The sequence below is a fragment of the Pristiophorus japonicus genome, chromosome 13, assembly GCF_044704955.1.
Source record: "Pristiophorus japonicus isolate sPriJap1 chromosome 13, sPriJap1.hap1, whole genome shotgun sequence".
Classification (NCBI taxonomy): domain Eukaryota; kingdom Metazoa; phylum Chordata; class Chondrichthyes; family Pristiophoridae; genus Pristiophorus; species Pristiophorus japonicus.
In genome coordinates, this window is record NC_091989.1 from 71198320 (window position 1) to 71217859 (window position 19540).

The 19540-nt window shown below is 47.1% G+C and overlaps 1 protein-coding gene across 3 annotated transcripts in view; it reads right to left on the reverse strand.

Annotated features, from left to right (window-relative positions):
- itpr2 (inositol 1,4,5-trisphosphate receptor, type 2) overlaps positions 1-19540 on the reverse strand; it is a 404634-nt gene that overhangs the window by 188689 nt on the left and 196405 nt on the right. For all 3 annotated transcript variants that reach the window (XM_070897635.1, XM_070897634.1, XM_070897633.1), the window contains 7 exons: positions 12376-12527; positions 10687-10786; positions 7817-7977; positions 6072-6213; positions 4942-5100; positions 3765-3937; positions 57-176 (listed from right to left, as the gene is read on the reverse strand). In XM_070897635.1, coding sequence (XP_070753736.1) covers positions 57-176; positions 3765-3937; positions 4942-5100; positions 6072-6213; positions 7817-7977; positions 10687-10786; positions 12376-12527 — 1007 coding nt within the window. The remainder of the gene's footprint in view (positions 1-56; positions 177-3764; positions 3938-4941; positions 5101-6071; positions 6214-7816; positions 7978-10686; positions 10787-12375; positions 12528-19540) is intronic.

Below are 19540 nucleotides of genomic sequence, written 5' to 3' on the forward strand. Positions count from 1 at the left end.
ATCTTAAAGTGTTTAGTTGTACAATCTACAATCCTAGAAAGGACTTTACTGCTTACTTAGTTTGAACGAGAATATCAGCGTTGAAAGCATTTAACATAAACTTGCAGATGAGTTCCTGAGTGACCGGGATGGCAATGTTGTTGGACACGCAAAGGTCTGATAAGTAATCCAAAAACCTGCAAGAAAATCAAACGATTAAATATTTTAGCATTAACCCCTTCACTGTCCCATGGCACACCTTGAAAACATTGGGCCAAAATAAGAGAAAGAGAGAGAGAGAGAAAGAGAAAAAGGAGAGAGAAAGAATGGAGAGAGAGAGAGAGAGAGAGAGAGAGAGAAAGAGAAAAAAAGAGAAAAAGAGCGAGAGAGAGAAAGAGCGAGAAAGAGAGAGTGCGAGAAAGAAAGAGAAAGAAAAAGAAAGAGAGAAAGAGAGAAAATTGAAAGGAGAGAAAGAGGAGAGAGAGAGAAAGAGGAGAGAGAGAGAAAGAGGAGAAAGAGAGAAAGAGGAGAAAGAAAGAGGAAAAAGAAAGAAAGAAAGAAAGAAAGAAAGAAAGAAAGAAAGAAAGAAAGAAAGAAAGAAAGAAAAAAAAGAAAGAAAAAAAAGAAAGAAAAAAAAGAAAGAAAGAGGAGAAGAGAGAGAGAGAGAGAGAGAGAGAGAGAGAGAGAGAGAGAAAGGGTGAGTTAAAGGCGCATGGAGTTACTAGCGTGTAAAAAATCCCACAATTTCTGGCGAGGAAGAGATTCGCAGGTGGAAAATTGTTTCAATTTCTTACTTTTCCTTTCTGTCTATCTTTTTCTCTTTCTCTGAATCCAATCTCTCTTTTTCTCTTTCTGTTATTAATTTGAGTCTAATGCCCCAATTTCCTTCTCGGTCGTTCCTCTGTCTCTCTCCTTAATTCTCATTGCTGAAGGAGAGACCTTTGGTGTGGTTGTTCACCAAGGACCCGGATGCCCCGTTGCCCCTTAGCGCAGTTATTAATTCGCATTTCCAGCAATTTGCAGCGCAAAAAAATAATTGGAGCTGAAAGCGAGGAAAAAATCCGACTCACGGCACCCAGCACGACCTGCTCTCGCCAACAAATTCTGGGCCATTGGGACAAGAGGGCAGTCAGCAGTACATTTATAGTTGGAGTCTAGTACTTTGAAGACTGCAATTTTCCCATGGAGCTGCCTTTCCCTCATTCCTTGTGGAATTGGTTTTCTTTGCCACCTCGTGCCCTGGCAGGCGAGATATCCACCATCTCCTCTGGGTGGACCGTAGGGTAGTCCAAGTCACAAACCTCTCAATGTCTAGCTTCAAAGTGATTCTAGAATCAGGTAGTGGTATCACCCAGGAGAAATCAAACCGTCTCTCTCCTGATCCTCTTCTCCCTTCAACCACCCTCGCGTCTCCTCCAAAGGACAATCTTGCTTCGACATGAGGCTCTATTTCATGATCTGACAGAGCTCCTCACTTGAAGCCAGCAAATGTGACCTCAACTATTGACCTCTGAATGCTTGTTGGGCTTCCTTATATTATTAGCTCAATGCGGATTTAAATATAGGCTTTATAAACTGATTTCTTGACTAACAGATAAATACTATGATACTATAAGTACTATGACATGCAAGTATCGGTTTAGATTACAGTGTGTTCAAGGAGGAGATAGTGAGGGTTCAGAGCAAATATGTTCCCACAAAGCAAAAGGATGGGACTCCCAAATCTAGAGCCCTCTGGATGTCAAGGGGCATACAGGATAGGATAAGGCAAAAAAGGGAAGCTTGTGTCAGATACCGAGGGCTCAATACTGGAGAAAGCCTAGAAAGTGCATTAAAAAGAAAATTAAGAAAGCAAGTGAAAAAATATTGGCATGTAGAGTCAAGGAAAACCCAAAGATGTTTTCTCAATACATAAAGAGCAAGAGGATTACTAAAGAAAGATTTGAGCCGATTAGAAACCAAAAAGGTAGCCTGTGTGTGGAGGTGGAAGACATGGGTATGGTTCTTAATGAATACTTTGCGTCTGTCTTCACAAAAGAGGGGGACGATGCAGACATTGTAGTTAAGGAGGAGTGTGAAATATTAGATGAGATAAACATAGTGAGAGAGGACGTATTAAGGGGTTTAGCAGCTTTGAAAGTAGATAAATCCCCAGGCCCGATGAAATGTATCCCAGGCTGTTAAGAGAAGCAAGGGAGGAAATAGCAGGCTCTGACCATCATTTTCTAATCCTCTCTGGCTACAGGTGTGCTGCCAGAGGACTGGAGGACTGCTAATGTTGTACCTTTGTTTAAAAAAGGAGAAAGGGATTGATCGAGTAATTTATAGGCCAGTCAGCCTAACCTCGGTGGTGGGCAAATTTTTGAACATATTCTGAGGGACAGTATTAATCGTCATTTAGAAAGACACGGATTAATCAAGGACAGTCAGCATGGATTTGTTAAGGGAAGGTCATGTCTGACTAACATGATTGAATTTTTTAAGGAGGTAACAAGGAGGGTCCGATGAGGGTAGTGTGTTTGATGTAGTCTACATGGATTTTAGAAAGGCTTTTGACAAGGTCTCACATGGTCAAAAATGTAAAAACCCATGGGATCCAAGGGAAAGTGGCAAGTTGGATCCAAAATTGGCTCAGTGGCAGGAAGCAAAGGGTAATGGTCGATGGGTGTTTTTGTGACCGGAAGGCTGTTTCCAGTGGGATTCTGTACTAGGCCCCTTGCTTTTCATGATTTCAAGTTCAATGTAGGGGGCATGATTAAGAAGTCTACAGATGATATAAAAATTGGCCGTGTGGTTGCTAGAGAGGAAGAAAGCTGTAGACTGTAAGAACATATTGATGGACTGGTCAGGTGGGCAGAAAAGTGGAAAATGGAATTTAATCTGGATAAGTGTGAGGTAATGCATTTGGGAAGGGCCAACAAGGCAAGGGAATACACAATACATGGAAGCATACTGAAGTGTAGAGGAACAGAGGGACTTTGGAGTGCATGTCCACAGATCCCTGAAGGTAGCAAAACAGATAGATAAGGTGATTAAGAAGGCATATGAAATACTTTATTAGTTGAGGCATAGAATACAAGAGCAGGGAGTTTATGCTTGAACTGTATAAAACACTAGTTAGGCCACAGCTAGAGTACTGCGTGCAGTTCTGGTCACCACATTACAGGAAAGATGTGATTGCACTTGAGAGGGTACAGAGGAAATTTAAGAGGATGTTGCTTGGACTGGAGAACTTTAGCTATGAGGAAAGATTGGATAGGCTGGGTTTGTTTTCTGTGCAACAGAGGAGGCTGAGGGGAGACCTTATTGAGGTGTATAAAATTATGAGGGGCTTAAATAGAGTGGATAGCAAGCACCTATTTCCCCTAGCACAGAGGGGTCAATAACTAGGGGGCATAGATTTAAAGTAATTGGTGGAAAGATTAGAGGAGAGTTTTTTTTCACCCAGAGGGTGGTGGGGGTCTGGAACTCACGGCCTGAAAGGGTGGTAGAGGCAGAAACCCTCGCCACATTTAAAAAGTACTTGGATGTGCACTTGAAGTGCCGTAACCTACAGGGCAACGGAGCAAGAACTGGAAAGTGGGATTGGGCTGGATAGTTCTTTGTCGGCCGGCACGGACACGAAGGGCCGAAATGGCCTCCTTCTGTGCGGTAACTTCTATGATTTTCTATATATTAAAACTCACGGTACACCAATCCAAATGAGAGTTTTCCCAAACAAACTTCGGCAGACCGAAGAACAACATTGGAAAAGGAAAAGATCAAACGATGCAGGCTATCCCCACCTGGGCTCCCTGTTCCTCCGCAGCAAGTTGACGAAGGTTTCGATTTCCTTTGCTGTGATGTGTTTCTCCAGCAGTTTCCGATTGTTGTGTAACAAGGCTGTAATTGTATCTTCTGCCAGCACGTCATATCCGATTTGGGACTGCATAATGCCAAACATCTTAGCAATGTATTCCTGAAATAAAAATATATAAAAGGATGGGGGGAAAGGGCCTCTTTCGGCGAGCTGGCACAGGCACGGATGGGCCAAACGGCCTCCTTCCGCGCTGTGAACAATCCTACAAAATAAATTTGTATCCATTTTGAAATGCCGACCTTGAATCTTGCGCCAGGAAACTTTCCCCGCCGCCGAGGTAAATTAAAAGAATCTGTTTAAAATGTGTTGAAAATATCGAGCCTGAAATCGCAGCCCGTCCAGATGTGTACGATGTGCACGCACGTCCGTAGACATCCCACAAGTGTCGGGTTTAGGCGTGCACTGCACATGCACCTAAACTCAGAACTTGCGATCGGTCAAAATTTCCTTCATGACAGATCGCACACATTCCCGGGAAAAGGGCGGAAATTTGGGCAATTTGCTCAACGAATTTCCTTAAAACTCTTATGCCTGGCCTGCTTTTACCAGCGTAAGAGTTTTAAAAGATAGAAAAATAAAATTTTATCAATAATTTATATTTTAAAATCCCTGTCCATTAAGGCAAGTTTATTTTTTACCCCTATTAAAACATATTAAAAAAACTTTCAAAGAAATACATTTTTGTCTAAAACATTTAATTAAAGTCAATTTCAATTAATTTTAAATATGCAAAGTGTTTTTCTTATATATTTTAAATGTGTGTGTGTTTTTGGGGGTATCCCCATTCACAGAAATGGTGATCTCTGTACAAACGGAACTCACCATTACTGTGAATGGGGATCCGCCATCGTCATTGGTTGGTCCGGCCCATGTGATCCCAGGCTGCACACACGCTCCTGGAACACATGGGCCCTGACGCTGGGCTGCGCATGGAAGCCTCGTACCGCAAGTGTCCGTTCCTCCGGGACCACCAGGTACTTCCTTAAATATTTTTGTGGTCGGAGAAATCCGGCCGCGGGAAGCCTCCGGCCGCGATTTCAGGGCCAGGGACTGCTTTACACAATGGACCATTCCTACTGCTGCTAGCGATGGACAAGACTAACCTGATTTTTCCGATAGTCCTGTTGTGAGTGTCTAAGAACCCGGTAACAGAGCCGCAATATGTATCGATAGGGAGCGTATCTCTGATCTCCCAAGTCTTCCAGTCTTAGCATTGGCCCTTCTCCTTTGTCCATGAAAGGGGCCTTCAAAATTCCAAAGATCTGCCATGAAAGTTGACAAAAAAACGACACATCAGCCAAAGATAAAAAGATACCGACAGGAATCTCAATCACCTGTGCAGTTTCTTTCTTCTAGCCTTTGAAACTGTAAACTGAACTCCAGACACTCCAAAACTTCATTTTAATCCATTTCTGCTTCCCTTAATGTTAAATTTCACAATCCCATGGTGATAAGAATATAGGAACAGGAAGAAGTCAGTCAGTCCCTCAGGCCTGTTCCGCCATGAATTAGATCACAGCTGATCTGTATATAAACTCTATCTTTTTCTCTATATCCCTGGATACCCTTACCCAACAAAAATCCATCCATCTGAATCTTGAACATTTTAACTGACCCAGAATCCACAGCCTTTTGGGGAGAGAGTTCCAGATTTCCAGTACTCTGTGTGTGAAGAAGTGTTTTCTGATTTCACTCCCGAATGCCCTAGCTGTAAGGTTAAGATTATTCCCTCTTGTTCTGGGTGACCCCACTAGAGGAAATGGGTTTTCCGTACCTACCCTATCAAATCCCTTTATCACCTGAAACACCTCGATTAGATCGCCCTTTAACCCTCTAAACTCGAGGGAGTACAAGCCAAGCTTATGCAACGTGTCCTCGTGATTTAACCCTTTAATCCCCGGTATCATTCAGGTGAAAGCCTTCAGTTTAAGATTTGCACTCTAGAGACAGAAGGCTGTTCGGACCTACAATCTAGGCCGACATGTTTGCAGGGAACTGAATGGTCCCTTCCATTCTCTGCACCTACAGTGGCTGGATAGATCACCCAGCACTATTACAGAGAGTGAGCTGAATAAAGTATACTCCCCGCATGTGGTACCATACTCATTATGGGTTAGCAATATTTTACATACCTTGCATGAAGCAGACTGTCTCTTTGGATTATGTCTTGTGTAACTATTTGTGTGAGAAAGATAAAATCAGAGCTTTTCGAAAAGCAGTGAAGTGGTCTTACCTGCTTCAAGATATTTTGCTCTCTCATTAACTTCTGTCTCTCCCGATTTGGTTTTGTGATAACTACATCCAAGACTTCTTGGCCATTGCTGGGGACATCAGCAACAAAGAAAACCAAGTCCTCCAACAGTTTCGTCACAAACCTGTCAATAAATTAACGGACCACTTCTCAATTTCAAGTTACCTTGTTTTCTTCCATCTTTTGGTCACTTGTTAACAAGCAATTTCCCGCAGATTACAGATCGGTCCCTGTGACGGGTAATTGATCAGTCAGTCAGAGGCACAAGTTATAGCTTGAGGAGGCAGCCATCTCATGGCCATTCATTTTGGTGCTGTTTGTGGGTGTTTGCTATGCGCAAAATATCTGCACAATAACGCTCACTGCACTTCAAAGTCATTCATCGTACGGGAAGCACTTTGAGATAAATGTGAGAGATGTGCTAAGGTACTCGATAAATGCACGTGTTTCTCTAGTTTGCAGTTATTGTTGGCTTATATTTATGAGTTATGTAACCCTTTTTCTATTACCCTTAGGGGCTACAGTAGCAATGTGGTTATGTTACTGGACTAGTAATCCAGAGGCCTGAACTAATGATCCAGTGACATGATTCCACCACGGCAGCTGGGGAATTTACAATTCTGTTATTTAAAAAAATCTGGAATAAAAAGCTAGTACTAGTCATGGTGACTATGAAATTACCGGATTACACTATACAAGATAGTTTTCTAGATCAGTATGTTGAGGAACCAACTAAGAAACAGGCTATTTTAGATCTAGTATTGAACATTGAGAAAGTTAATCAATCATAGGCAGTCTCTCGAAATTGAGGAAGACTTGCTTCCGCTCTAAAAGTGAGTTCTCAGGTGACTGAACAGTCCAATACGGGAATTACAGTCTCTGTCACAGGTGGGACAGACAGTCGTTGAAGGAAAGGGTGGGCGGGGGTTCTGGTTTGCCGCACGTTTCTTCCGCTCCTGCGCTTGGCGACGAGACTCAAGGTGCTCAGCGCCCTCCTGAATGCTCTTCCTCCACTTGGGGTGGTCTTTGCCCAGGGACTCCCAGGTGTTGGTGGGGATGATGCCCTTTATCAAGGAGGCTTTGCTAACCATGTAACAAAGGGGCCCTTAGGGAAGAGTGACCATAATATATAGAGTTTGAAAATGATTTAGTTAAATCCGAAACTAGGGTCTTAAATCTAAACAAAGCAAACAACATAGGTATGAGGGCGAGTTGGCTAAGGTAGATTGGGAAACTACATTAAAAGGTGTGACAGGGGATAAGCAATGGCGAGCATTTAAATAATTAATACATAATTTACAACAAATATACATTCCTTTAATGCACAAAAATCCTACAGGAAAAGTGGTCCAACCGTGGCTAACAAGAGAAGTTAAAGACAGTATTAGATCAAAGGAAGAGGCTTATAATGTTGCCAAAGAGAGCAGTAAAGCTGAGGATTGGGAGGATTTTAGAACTCAGCAAAGGAGGACCAAGAAATTGATAAGGAAATAGTAAAAAGAATACAATAGTAAATTAACAAGAGCCATAAAAAGTTTGTAAATGTTTCTATAGGTATATAAATAGGAGTAGAAGGATATGTTGACAGGGTGAGATGAAGTAAGGTGGGAGGCAGCTTCTGAGGAGCATAAACACTGGCACGGACCAGTTGGGTTAAATGGCCTGTTTCTATTTAAATTCTATGTAATTCTATGAATAGCACGGATTTTCAATGTGCATTCACTGACCTCCTTTCGTTCTGAGTGATGGTGCCATCTTGTAACCTTTGCACCGTTGCTACCAACACTTTACTTGCATCATTGGCAAAATCTAAATCTCGGACTTCTGAAAGAGGCACAGAGACGATTGCAAATGCTTCCTTATCTTCTTTGGTCGGACATGTTCCAATCTAATAACGATGAGATAATGGTCAATCTACAACATGTGGACAATCTCACGGCAACAAGCAATATGACACGGTTATATGAAAGTAGTGGAATATTTTAGATCTTCTACAGTGGTACAGTAGTGTAATACAGGTACAACGTCCGAAATCCGGAATCCTCGGGACTGAGTCCATGCTGGTTTTTGGGTTTTTCCAGATTTCAGACAAGAAAATCAATCATCTGAAATCCGGAATCCGCGACCGAATCTGTGCCGGGTTTTGAGCGGCTAGGTTTGAAATCCGGCAAAACCCGAAATCCGGCATGGATTTGGTCGAGGATTCCGGATTTCAGAGTATTGATTTTCTTGTCTGAAATCCGAAATCCTCAAGTGAATCCGTGCCGGATTTTGGGGTTTGCCGGATTTCGGACCTCGCCGCTCACCGATTCAAGCAGGTACTCCGCTTGCCGATCCTCCGCTTCCTCGCCGCCCACCAATTCCCGCCGCCCACGGCCCCCCCAGCACCGTGCTTTTTACCAGTTTCCTCGTCCCTCGCTGCCCGATGTCGCCATCTTAGCCTCCTCAAAAATGTCAGTTTTTTGGACAATAATTCCGATTCCAGACGACTCCGCCAGCGATGTGCAAAATGTCTGATATCTGTACAATTCCGGTTTTTGTAATTCCGTATTCGGGACGTTGCACCTGTATATGGTGTGCAGTATGGTGGTCTATGGTGGCATGGTAGTGCAGTGCTTATGCTACTAGACTAGTAATCCAGAGTGAATTCAACTCCTACCATGACAGGTTGAGAATATGAATTCCGTTTTAATAAAGCTGGTACCAGTAAAAGTGACCGCGAAGTGTCGGCTTGTTCTAAAAACCCAACTGGTTCACTCATGTCCTTTAGGGAAGGAAACCTGCCGCCCTTACCCCGGTCTGGCCTACATGTGACTCCAGTCCCACACCAATGTAGTTGCCTCTTGGCTGCCCTCTGAAGTACACTGGCAAGCCACTCTGTTGCATCAAACCATTCGAGAAGGCGGCCCACTATCACCTTCTCAAGGCAACTAGGGATGACCAACAAATGCCGGCTTTGCCAGTGACGCCCACATCCTGAGAATGAACGGTTTTGAAATGACCACTTGGAATTCTCTTTAAGCACAATCTGGCTTTGACCATCGCATGAACTTGAGGTTTCACCCTATAAAGCCAGTGATTTCTGAATCTGCTGTCGAGACACCCCACATGGAATCAGTTTGATGTTGGCTGTGCGTGCATCTGTCACATGTGCTCAAGAGTCTCCAAACCAAAGCACCGAGAAATCCACAGTGCACACACGCTCCTCTCTGATAGCGTACCCACCTACCTTAGTCCAGAGAGCTTAGCTGGGGTTTAGCAAGAGCCAAGGGGGACGAAATCGTCCACCGCATTTTCGATGTGTTCTATTGGGGCTGCCTAACCGTTGAAATTCAGCTCTTCAGGGATTTTTTTTTTTGAGGGGGGCGGAAGTGGTCTCATCATGAGGGCGGGGCGGAGTAGCAAGGCTGTCAGTTATCAGCTGATGACGCCGTCGCACTGACGTTCAATTAAAGGGGAGGGCCGCTGCAAACTCTGATGCCACTTCAGTGGCAAACAGTGGGCCACCAGGGAGGGTTTCAGCCGGGCCAGTGGCCTGGCACGCAGGAGGGGGTGTCAGGCTGCCCGTTGGCAGCCCGGCCGAACCCGTGGGCATAACCATCGAGCCGCCCTGGCAGTCGGCCGACAAAAAAAAATAACATGGCGGCCGCGGCAGTGGGCCCTCCCCCTTTAAGGGCGGTCGCGGCACCGAGCCACAGGGAATGCATCGATAGCAAAAGCTGTCGGAGGTAGCAACTGGCGGCGGCCTTCCCACGGGGCAATTTCCTGAAGGGCAACCCGCTGGTCGGTAAGGGGTCAGCGCGTGCACGCCGCGGTGGGAAAACGGGCGGAGCGGGCCTGGGCACCGCTCCAAAACTCACGATGGACAATTTCCAAAATGGCGGCCCCTCCGCGGAGAGTTGCCGGCCATTCCATGCCGCCTCATTGCCACCGCTTTCTGGCGGCCAGAGGTCTTATTGGAAGGGGCAATTTTGGCCACAAGGTTTAGGACCTCCCTTCTCAAGTGTGTGGAGGGGCACTACTGGAGTTTGATTGGCTTAATCTACACAGCCTCCCACTACAGAGGCCCGATAGGTTTCCCACAGCTTGTCAAACGGGGCCGACCCTACCCATTAGGACACTGACTTGCAGTAAGCCAAGTGGAGAGAAAGAACTGCATTTATATAGTACATTTCACAATCTCAAGACGATCACAGCGCTTTACAGCCAATGAAGTGCTTTTTGGAGTGTAGTCACTGTTGTAATGCGGGAAACGTGGCAGCTGACTTGCACACAGCAAGATCCCACAAACAACAATGAGCTAAATGACCAGATCATCTGTTTTAGGTTTTAGACGGGGCCTCGCTTTAAAATCTCATCCGAAAGACGGCACCTTCGACAGCGCAGGGCTCCCTCAAGCACTGCACTGGAGTGTCAGCCTAGATTTTTCGCTCAGGTCTCTGGAGCGGGGCACGAACCCATGACCTTCTGACTCCCAGACAAGAGTGCTGCCCACTGAGCCACGGCTGACACACTAGTCAATCTCCAGAAACAATAGTGTCCAGGAGACAAAGTAGCTGTTGCAAGGTGGACCTTGCAGCTGCAATCTGTACTGTACCTTCAGCATCACTGGTCTTTCTTCCTCAGTGTCGATCGGGATGTTACTGCTGGCGACCCAGGTATTTGTGCAGAGATGTCGTAATCTAACGTAGGAATTCCTGAAGAAAATCAACAGAAATGAGTTCAAAGCAACGCTCTTGCTGTTTCTCGGGTTAAATTTAAATTTTACTAAATAAAAGATATGTTTCTGAACAGATTTCTCAGCCCTCACTGACTATGGTGACTCTCTCTCGGCCTGCTCAGCACTTGCACTATTCATCAGCCGTAGTCTATGGGGCTGAATTGCCCTCCCAGACGTTTAGGGCGGACAATTCAAATTAACTGGCGAATTACCACCAGTACTGATGGGCCGCAGAATAGAGGGAAATTGACCATTTTGTCTTTAACAATCAACGAGGCGGTGTTAGGGGCGGCAGGGGGGCAGAAGGCGGATGGTGTCGTGATGCTGACGCGTAGCAATGTCCCTCCTTGGCACCCACTGGGCCGTCAGGGAGGGCTTTGGCCGGGCCAGCGGCCCCTCACCCAAGAGGGGGTTGCCAAGCTGTTTGTTGGCAGCCTGGCTGAACCCGCAGCCGCCATCATTGGGCCAACTGCAGAGTCGGCCGATAATTAATATAAAATGGCGCCGCCCAGCCTCTGGCATCTTCCCGCCGCACGCAGCTGTAGGAGGCACTGAGCGGCGGGGGCCGCACTCCCGTGGGGCAATTTCCCCCGCGGGTCGGCAATGGATCGACAACAGGTCGGAGCCCCGGACGGGGCGGAAACACGCGGCGCGATGTTTCTGCTGCCACCGGCACGGGGGCAATTCCGCACAGGTCGCATCATCCGCCCACCGCCAGTCGGCGAGGCATTACCACCTTAAAGCAAGGGGGCAATTCCACCCCCCCCATACCAGCACAGATACAGCTGGCACTCAGTAACTCACTTTGGTAGTAGATTAAAGAGAGAAAACTGCCATCAAAGTCCGGAAATCGGCGTGACACCAGACGGTGCTGTGCATATATATATCTTGGGGTGTAAATTTTCAGCATCTCTATTATTCGCATAAATCCAGGAAACTCGCGGGAGCTGGTCTTTGGTGCCGCGGGAGGGGGGGGGGGCTATGTAAATGAGCGTGGTGCAGGGCGGAGCTATGTAGATGACTATGTAAATGAGCGTGGCACGGGGCGGAGCTAAGTGTGTGTGTGCGTGGAGCTATGTAAGAGTATGGTGGGGCGGAGCTATGTAAATGAGTGTGTCATGGGATGCAGCTATGTAAATTAGTGGTGTGGGAGTGGAGCTATGTAAATGAGGGCGCTGTGGGGGTGGGGCTATGTAAATGAGTGTGCTGTGGGGCAGGGCTATGTAAATGATGTGCGGGGCGGAGCTATGTAAATGATGTGCGGGGCGGAGTGGAGCTATGTAAATTAGTGCGGTGTGGGGGTGGAATTATGTAAATGAGTGCGCCATGGGGCAAAGCTGTGCAAATGATGTGCGACGCGGGGCGGAGCTATGTAAATGAGCCGAAGAGGCTTTTTCCAAATGTACCTCATAAGGGCCGCAAACAAGCGAGAAGATTTGGGCCTGTTGCCGTAAATCAGTCACTCGTGCAATTCCTCGGGAAGGAACAGACGCTACTCCGCTCTTGCACCGCAATTACGCCGAAATACCGGGCTAATTGAACTCTTGTCCCAAGGGCAGGAGTTACCTGGGGACCAGGGAGTCCGCTCGTTGAAGAGTGGTGGTATCCAGTTCAAAGAGGGACGCAATATCGTTTCCATGGGGCACAGACACCAGTGTGTACACGATCTTCTCCACCAGCTGACGCTTGCTTTTAGCTGGCAACATCTCTCCATCGCTCTGCAATGCAATAAAACAAGATGGAGTGCGGGCTGCAGGCAAGATGAGAATCGGCAACCCGAGCGTACCTTGCTCTGTGCACATCAAACTCAATTAGTGATCGAAATTAATCGGCAAAAATCGATTAGTAGCCGTGTGCCCACATAAAGTAACTGAAAGGTGAGAGATAAGCACCGGGTGTTGTGTTAGTGTGTGCTTTGCGAAAGACTTCAGCAGACCAATAATGGGGACTTTTTTTTGTCCGATGTAGTCTACTCCTCTTAATTCAATGATAGTTAATTCCAATCACTGGATCATTTAATTTGTTGGGGTAGGGCAGGACTTTGTGCGATTGTATAAAACATCTCTCCCGTTTTTTGATAAAATGGGATGTAAAACGTGCTGCCGACTAGCTTTTGCCCGTTTCACACGATCGCACAAAGTCACGCACAAACTACCCCATTCACTTTAACTTTGCCGGTTTAATCGTGTTGGCTCATTCGAATTACTGGATAACTTGCATTTATTTTTTTAACGTGCAAAAGAGGACTGAATTATCAGGAGTAGAGGGGTCTCTAACTGCGCGCTTTCTTGCACCATGCTGCAGGGGTCAGGCAAGCAGCGATGGGGATTGCAGAACGTGGTTTATCCTCCAGGTGTCGCTCACGGTCCACTAACCAGCTCCGAGTGCGACGGCACATGGTCAACGCTGCTCCAGCAGGTCGTTTATAGCTCACCCCGCACCCAGAGATCTATTTTCGAAATAGAGCAGCACATAAGACTGAGTAGCGCTGAAAGCTACCATTTTGTGGAGGGAATTAGAGGCACTTTTGAGCTCTTCACAAACAGTATTCAATCTTTGGCAATTGCTGGGAGAAAGATTGCTCCATACCATTTAAGAACATCAGAAATAGGAGCAGGAGTCGGCCATACAGCCCCTCGAGCCTGCTCCACCATTCAATAAGATCATGGCTGATCTGATCACGGGCTCAGTTCCACTTCCCCGTCCGCACCCTTTACTCCCTTATCGCTCAAAAATCTGTCTATCTCCACCTTAAATATATTCAATGACCCAGCCTCCACAGCTCTCTGGGGCAGAGAATTCCACAGATTTACAACCCTCTGAGAAAATACATTTCTCCTCATCTCAGTTTTAAATGGGCAGCCCCTTATTCTAAGACTATGCCACCTAGTTTTAGTTTCCCCCATGGAAATATCCTCTCTGCATCCACCTTGTCGAGCCCCCTCATTGGGGCAGAAATTCAGAGGAGGACATTCCACGGGCAAATAAAATGCGCACTTACCTGAAGCTGCTGCGCCCGCTGGAACTCCCGACCCACAGGCCTCCTCTCCCGGCGACGGGCAGCGCGTGCATGTCGGGACGTCCACAGGAGTCACGTGGGCCTGGACACCCAATCACAGGTAAGCATTTTCTCATTCATTACTATTGCACCATTCTCAATGGCAAATTGTCTTACAGCACAGCATCAGCGTACAACACTCAGAGGGTGGTGAATCTTTGGAATTCTCTACCCCCGAGGGCTGTGGAGGTTCAGTCGTTGAGTATATTCAAGACAGAGATTTTTGGATATTAAGGGAATCCAGGGATATGGGGACAGTGCAGGAAAGTGGATTTGGGGTAGAAGATCAGCCATGATCTTATTGAATAGCAGAGCAAGCTCGAGGGGCCGAATGGCCTACTCCTGATCCTAATTCTGATGTTCTTATTGTCCAAAAGATGGGCTTGAGTGATGTACAGACGGTTCAACGTTACAGGTGTATCCAAGAGTTTTCTGCACCTAGGTTCTATCGAGTACCAAGTCAAAGGCAGGCGATTCACTGCATCAGCTGTTACAAGCAGTCTCAGTGAACCGGCTGAGTATCTGTACCGGATAAAAAACCGACACCCCTTGCCCCTCAGGGGAATCTGGGCACTAATGCACAAATTATTTCCATTTTGAATGTCCATCTTATCACATTTCTCAGAAACACCTGGAAGGACTTTACCTCCAATGAATGACCCTGAAGTGCAGTGGCTGGCGGCCCATCGGTAACTGCGGTAACCATGGCTGCCGTTGGCACACAGCAAGATCCCATATACAGCAATCAGATCAATGGTCAGTTGATTTTTTTCTCATGACGTTGATTGAGGGAGAAAGGTTCGCCAGAGCACAAGAACTCTCTTCCTTCCCAGTGGAACAGGCAGAGGAGGCCCCAGTTTTACATCATCTTCGAAGAGGGATTCTCAAACTATACTACACTGGGGCACACGCTTCTGTTACCTCGAGACTCGACTATTCCAATGCTCTCCTGGCCAGCCTCCCACCTTCCACCCTCCATAAACTTAAGCTCATCCAAAGCTCTGCTGCTCGTGTCCTAACTCACACCAAGTCCAGTTCACCCATCACTCCTCTCCTTGCTGACCTACACTGGCTCTATTTTAAATGCCTCAATATTATAATTCTCATCCTTATGTTCAAAACCCTCCATGACCTTCCCCCTCTCCAGCTGCCACCTTCTCCAGCCCTACAACCCTCTGGGAACTCTGCGATGGTCCAACTCTGGCCTCTTGTCTCACTTCTCATTCTTGTTTGCAAATCACCTCGCCCCTCCTATCTCTGTAAACTTAGTCAGCCTCACAAATCCCCTTAGATATCTGCGCTCCTCTAATTCTGCCCTCCTGAGCATCCCTGATTACAATTGCTCAACCATTGGTGGCCGTGCCTTCTGTTGCCTAGGCCCCAAGCTCTGGAACTCCCTCCCTAAACCTCTTCTTCCTCCTTTAAGACGCTCTTTAAAACCTACCTCTTTGACCAAGCTTTTGGTTATCTGCTGTACTTTCTTCTTATGTGGCTCAGTGTCAAATTTATTTGTTTTGGGCTCAATTTTCCCCAGTGATTTGCGCTGTTTTTTTGGAGCAGGCTGCTCTTTTGGGCCTAAGTTTAAAAACCACAGTTTCCCCAATCAATTTGCGCAAGCGTAACTCAGTTAGTTTCGATTTTTTTAAGTCCGTTTTTTTTTCAGCCAAAGGGAGCGTAACCAGCCACCTACGCCAATTATGGAAGTTTGGCCAGCTGAGAGTTACTCCAGTTGTGCTTAGCCCGGCGTATGTGGCCTCTGCAGAAAAACCTTCTGGAGAGTTAAGGAAATCGGCGCAGCAGATGTCCGGACACACTAAAAGAATTGAAAAACACATAGCAGCAACTTACCTCCAACCCCACCCGAAGGCTGTCCGGGAGATAGAGAGAGAGAGCGCGAGGGGGAGAAAGAGAGAGAGCGAGGGGGGGAGAGGGAGCGAGGGGGAGAGAGGGGGAGCGAGGGGGGGGGAGAGGGAGCGAGGGGGGGAGAGGGAGCGAGGGGGAGAGAGGGAGCGCGAGGGGGAGAGAGAGAGAGAGCGCGAGGGGGAGAGAGAGAGAGAGAGCGAGGGGGAGAGAGAGAGAGCGAGGGGGAGAGAGAGAGAGCGAGGGGGAGAGAGAGAGAGCGAGGGGGAGAGAGAGAGAGCGAGGGGGAGAGAGAGAGAGCGAGGGGGAGAGAGAGAGCGAGGGGGAGAGAAAGAGAGCGAGGGGGAGAGAGAGAGCAAGGGGGAGAGATGAAGAGGGAGAGGGATGAGATAGAGGAGCGAGGGATCGTTTTGGCGCAGATCAAGGTTCCACCCCCAAAACGAAAAAAATCCAACGGGGAAACTTACAATATTTTTTTTTTGGCATAATTAGGCCCCCCCCCCGCCAAAAAGAAAATCAGGCGTAACTCTTCAAGTATGCCAAAAAAAATGCTTTGGGGAAAATTGAGCCCATTGTCTTATACAGTCCTGTGAAGTTTTGCTACGTAAAGGCACTATATAAATACAAGTTGTTGTTGTTCCTTCACCCTACCATTGGCGGCATTGCCCATTTCCATCTAAGGTCTTAAGCTCTGGAATTTCCTACCTTTTTGGCCAAGTGTATAGTCAGTCACCTGTCCTAATGTCTGCTTCTTTGGCTCGGTCTCAAATTGTGTCCGATAACGTTCCTGTGAAGCGCCTTGCGACATTTTACTGCGTTAAAGTCGCTGTATCAATGCAAGTTGCTGTTGGAGTGCCTGCCCAGAATATACACTCAGGTCCATGACCCTCTAACCCAGAAACCAGGGTGCTACCCATCATACCAAGCTGACACTTTGGAAGCTGAAGCCGTTTGAGAGATTAGTGCGATAGTAATGAGGTCAACATCCGGGAACATCAGATGGAGGTTCTGCAGCACACTGAATGAAGCAATGGCCCCCATCTCTAATAACAGATCCTTTTCTGCGTGGGATTGAAACGCAAGATCAATGAGGATGTGAAAAGCACTATATAAATGCAAGTATGTTTGTTGCTTGACTGAATTGTGAATTACTTTACGAAGTACATCCCACTTTTATGTGGTGTTTTGAGCCAGTCGATCTAGGCACTGTGCCATCAGACCTCACCAGTGACATTTTTCTCATCCTTTCCTTCCCTCCCAAAGGTGTCAAGTTCCTGCTGATGTACGATTCACAAGGTGTCTTCTGAAACTCCCCCGAGCAACTGTTGTTTAATCATGAGCATTGGTGGCAAATTATCAGCAACTTTACTGACATTCTACCCTACGTAAACTCGAGGTTATCTAAAACTCGGCCTAACTCGCCCCAAGTCCTGCTCACCCATCACCCCTGTGCTCGCTTACCAACATTGGCTCCTGGTTAAACAATGCCTCGATTTCAAAATTCTCATCCTCATTTACAAATCCCTCCATGGCTTCATCCCTCCCTATGGGCTCAATTTTCCCCAGTGATTTGATCAGTTTTTTTTGGAGCAGGCTGCTTTTTTTGGCCAAAGTTAAAAAAGCACAGTTTTTCCAATCAATTTGCACCAGCGTAATTCAGTTAGTTACAATTTTTTTTTTAGATAAGTTTCTTTTTCAGCCAAAGGGGGCGTAACCTGCCACCCGCGCCAATTCTGGCCAGTTAGGCAAGTTTGGCCAGCTGAGAGTTACTCCAGTTCTGCTTAGGCCAGTGTATGTGGCCTCTGCAGAAAAACCTTCTGGAGAATTAAGGAAATCGGCGCAGGTAAGGAAATCGGCGCAGGTAAGGAAATCGGTGCAGGTAAGGAAATCGGCGCAGGTAAGTGCAGTAGATGCCCGGACAGTAGCAGCAGGAAAGGTAAGAGAGAAGGTGAGAAAGAGGCGGGGTGGGGAGGGAAGAGAGAGGAGAGGGAAGGGAGAGGGGGGGGGCGGTGGGAAGAAAGAGGTGGGGGGTGGGAAAGGGGGTAGGGGGAAAGCCTTTCGGGTGTAGTTAGGTGCGGGGACCGGGAGGGACAAAGCCATTCAGGCTGGGATAGGGGCGGGGGAGTGGGACTGGCAAGGCACTCGGGGCTGGGGTGGGGGGGAAAGAGAGCTGGAGCTGGAGCGGCAAAGGCAAGGGGCTTGGGGTGGGCTAGGCAAGCAAACCGGCAAGCCCTTCAGCAAGGGCTAGGGGCAGGGGGACCAGCTTTAATAATTGGATAAGTTGTTGTAATATATTTTAGTGTGTTTTTAAGTTGCTGCAATGTGTTGGGAGCTGGCTGTATGCTTCATTTTGCAGCCTCAACTCGCATTGTGTCCCTCGTTACCATGGCAGCCTGATCTTTTTGGCGCAGATGAAGGCTCCACCCCCAAAACTAAAGGACAGGTTAGGCCATGCCAAAATGAAGAAATTCAACGGGGAAACTTCGAACATTTTTTTTTGGCATACTTGGGCCCCCAAAAACGGGCCTAACTCTTCAAATACGCCAAAAAAAAGCTTTGGGGAAAATTGAGCCCCCTCTCTGTAATCTCCTCCAGTCCCATAACCCCCCCACCCCTGAGATGTCTGCGCTCCTCTAATTCTGCTCTTCTGAGCATCCCTGAGTATAATCACTCAACCATTGGTGGCAGAATATTATCTGAATGGCGACAGATTAGGAAAAGGGGAGGTGCAACGAGACCTGGGTGTCATGGTACATCAGTCATTGAAAGTTGGCATGCAGGTACAGCAGGCAGTGAAGGCGGCAAATGATATGTTGGCCTTCATAGCTAGGGGATTTGAGTATAGGAGCAGAGAGGTCTTACTGCAGTTCTACAGGGCCTTAGTGAGGCCTCACCTGGAATATTGTGTTCAGTTTTCGTCTCCTAATCTGAGGAAAGACGTTCTTGCTATTGAGGGAGTGCAGCGAAGGTTCACCAGACTGATTCCCGGGATGGCAGTACTGACATATGAGACGAGACTGGATCGACTTGGCCTGTATTCATTGGCGTTTAGAAGGATGAGAGGGGATCGCATAGAAACATATAAAATTCTGACGGGACTGAACAGGTTAGATGCAGGAATAATGTTCCCGATGTTGGGGAAGTCCAGACCAGCGGACATTGTCTAAGGATAAGGGGTAAGCCATTTAGGACTGAGATGAGGAGAAACCTTTTCACTCAGAGTTGTTAACCTGTGGAATTCCCTACCGCAGAGAGTTGTTGATGCCAGTTCACTGGATATATTCAAGAGCGAGTTAGATATGGCCCTTACGGCTAAAAGGATCAAGGGGTATGGAGAGAAAACAGGAAAGGGGTACTGAGGTGAATGATCAGCCATGATCTTATTGAATGGTGGTGCAGGCTCGAAAGGCTGAATGGCCTACTCCTGCAGCTATTTTCTATGTTTCTATGTGCCTTCTGTTGCCTAGGCCCCAAATTCTGGAACTCCCTGCCTAAATCTCTCCGCCTCTCTTTCCTCCTTCAAGACGCCCCTTAAAACCTACCTCTTTGACCAAGCTTTTGGTCACCTGCGCTAATTTCTACTTATGCGGCTCGGTGTCAAATTTTTAGCGCATAATGCGCCTTGGGACGTTTCACTAGGTTAAAGGAGCTATATAAATACAAGTTGTTGTTGTCGTCATGAGCCATCACAGCCGATGTTGGACCCATCCTCAATCAGGAGCAGGAAGTATAGCTACCTCTGCCCTCCCCTAACACAGGGGTGCTGAGCCCAATGGTCAAGCCCCTGTCAACCAACCCCGCAATCCACCATCT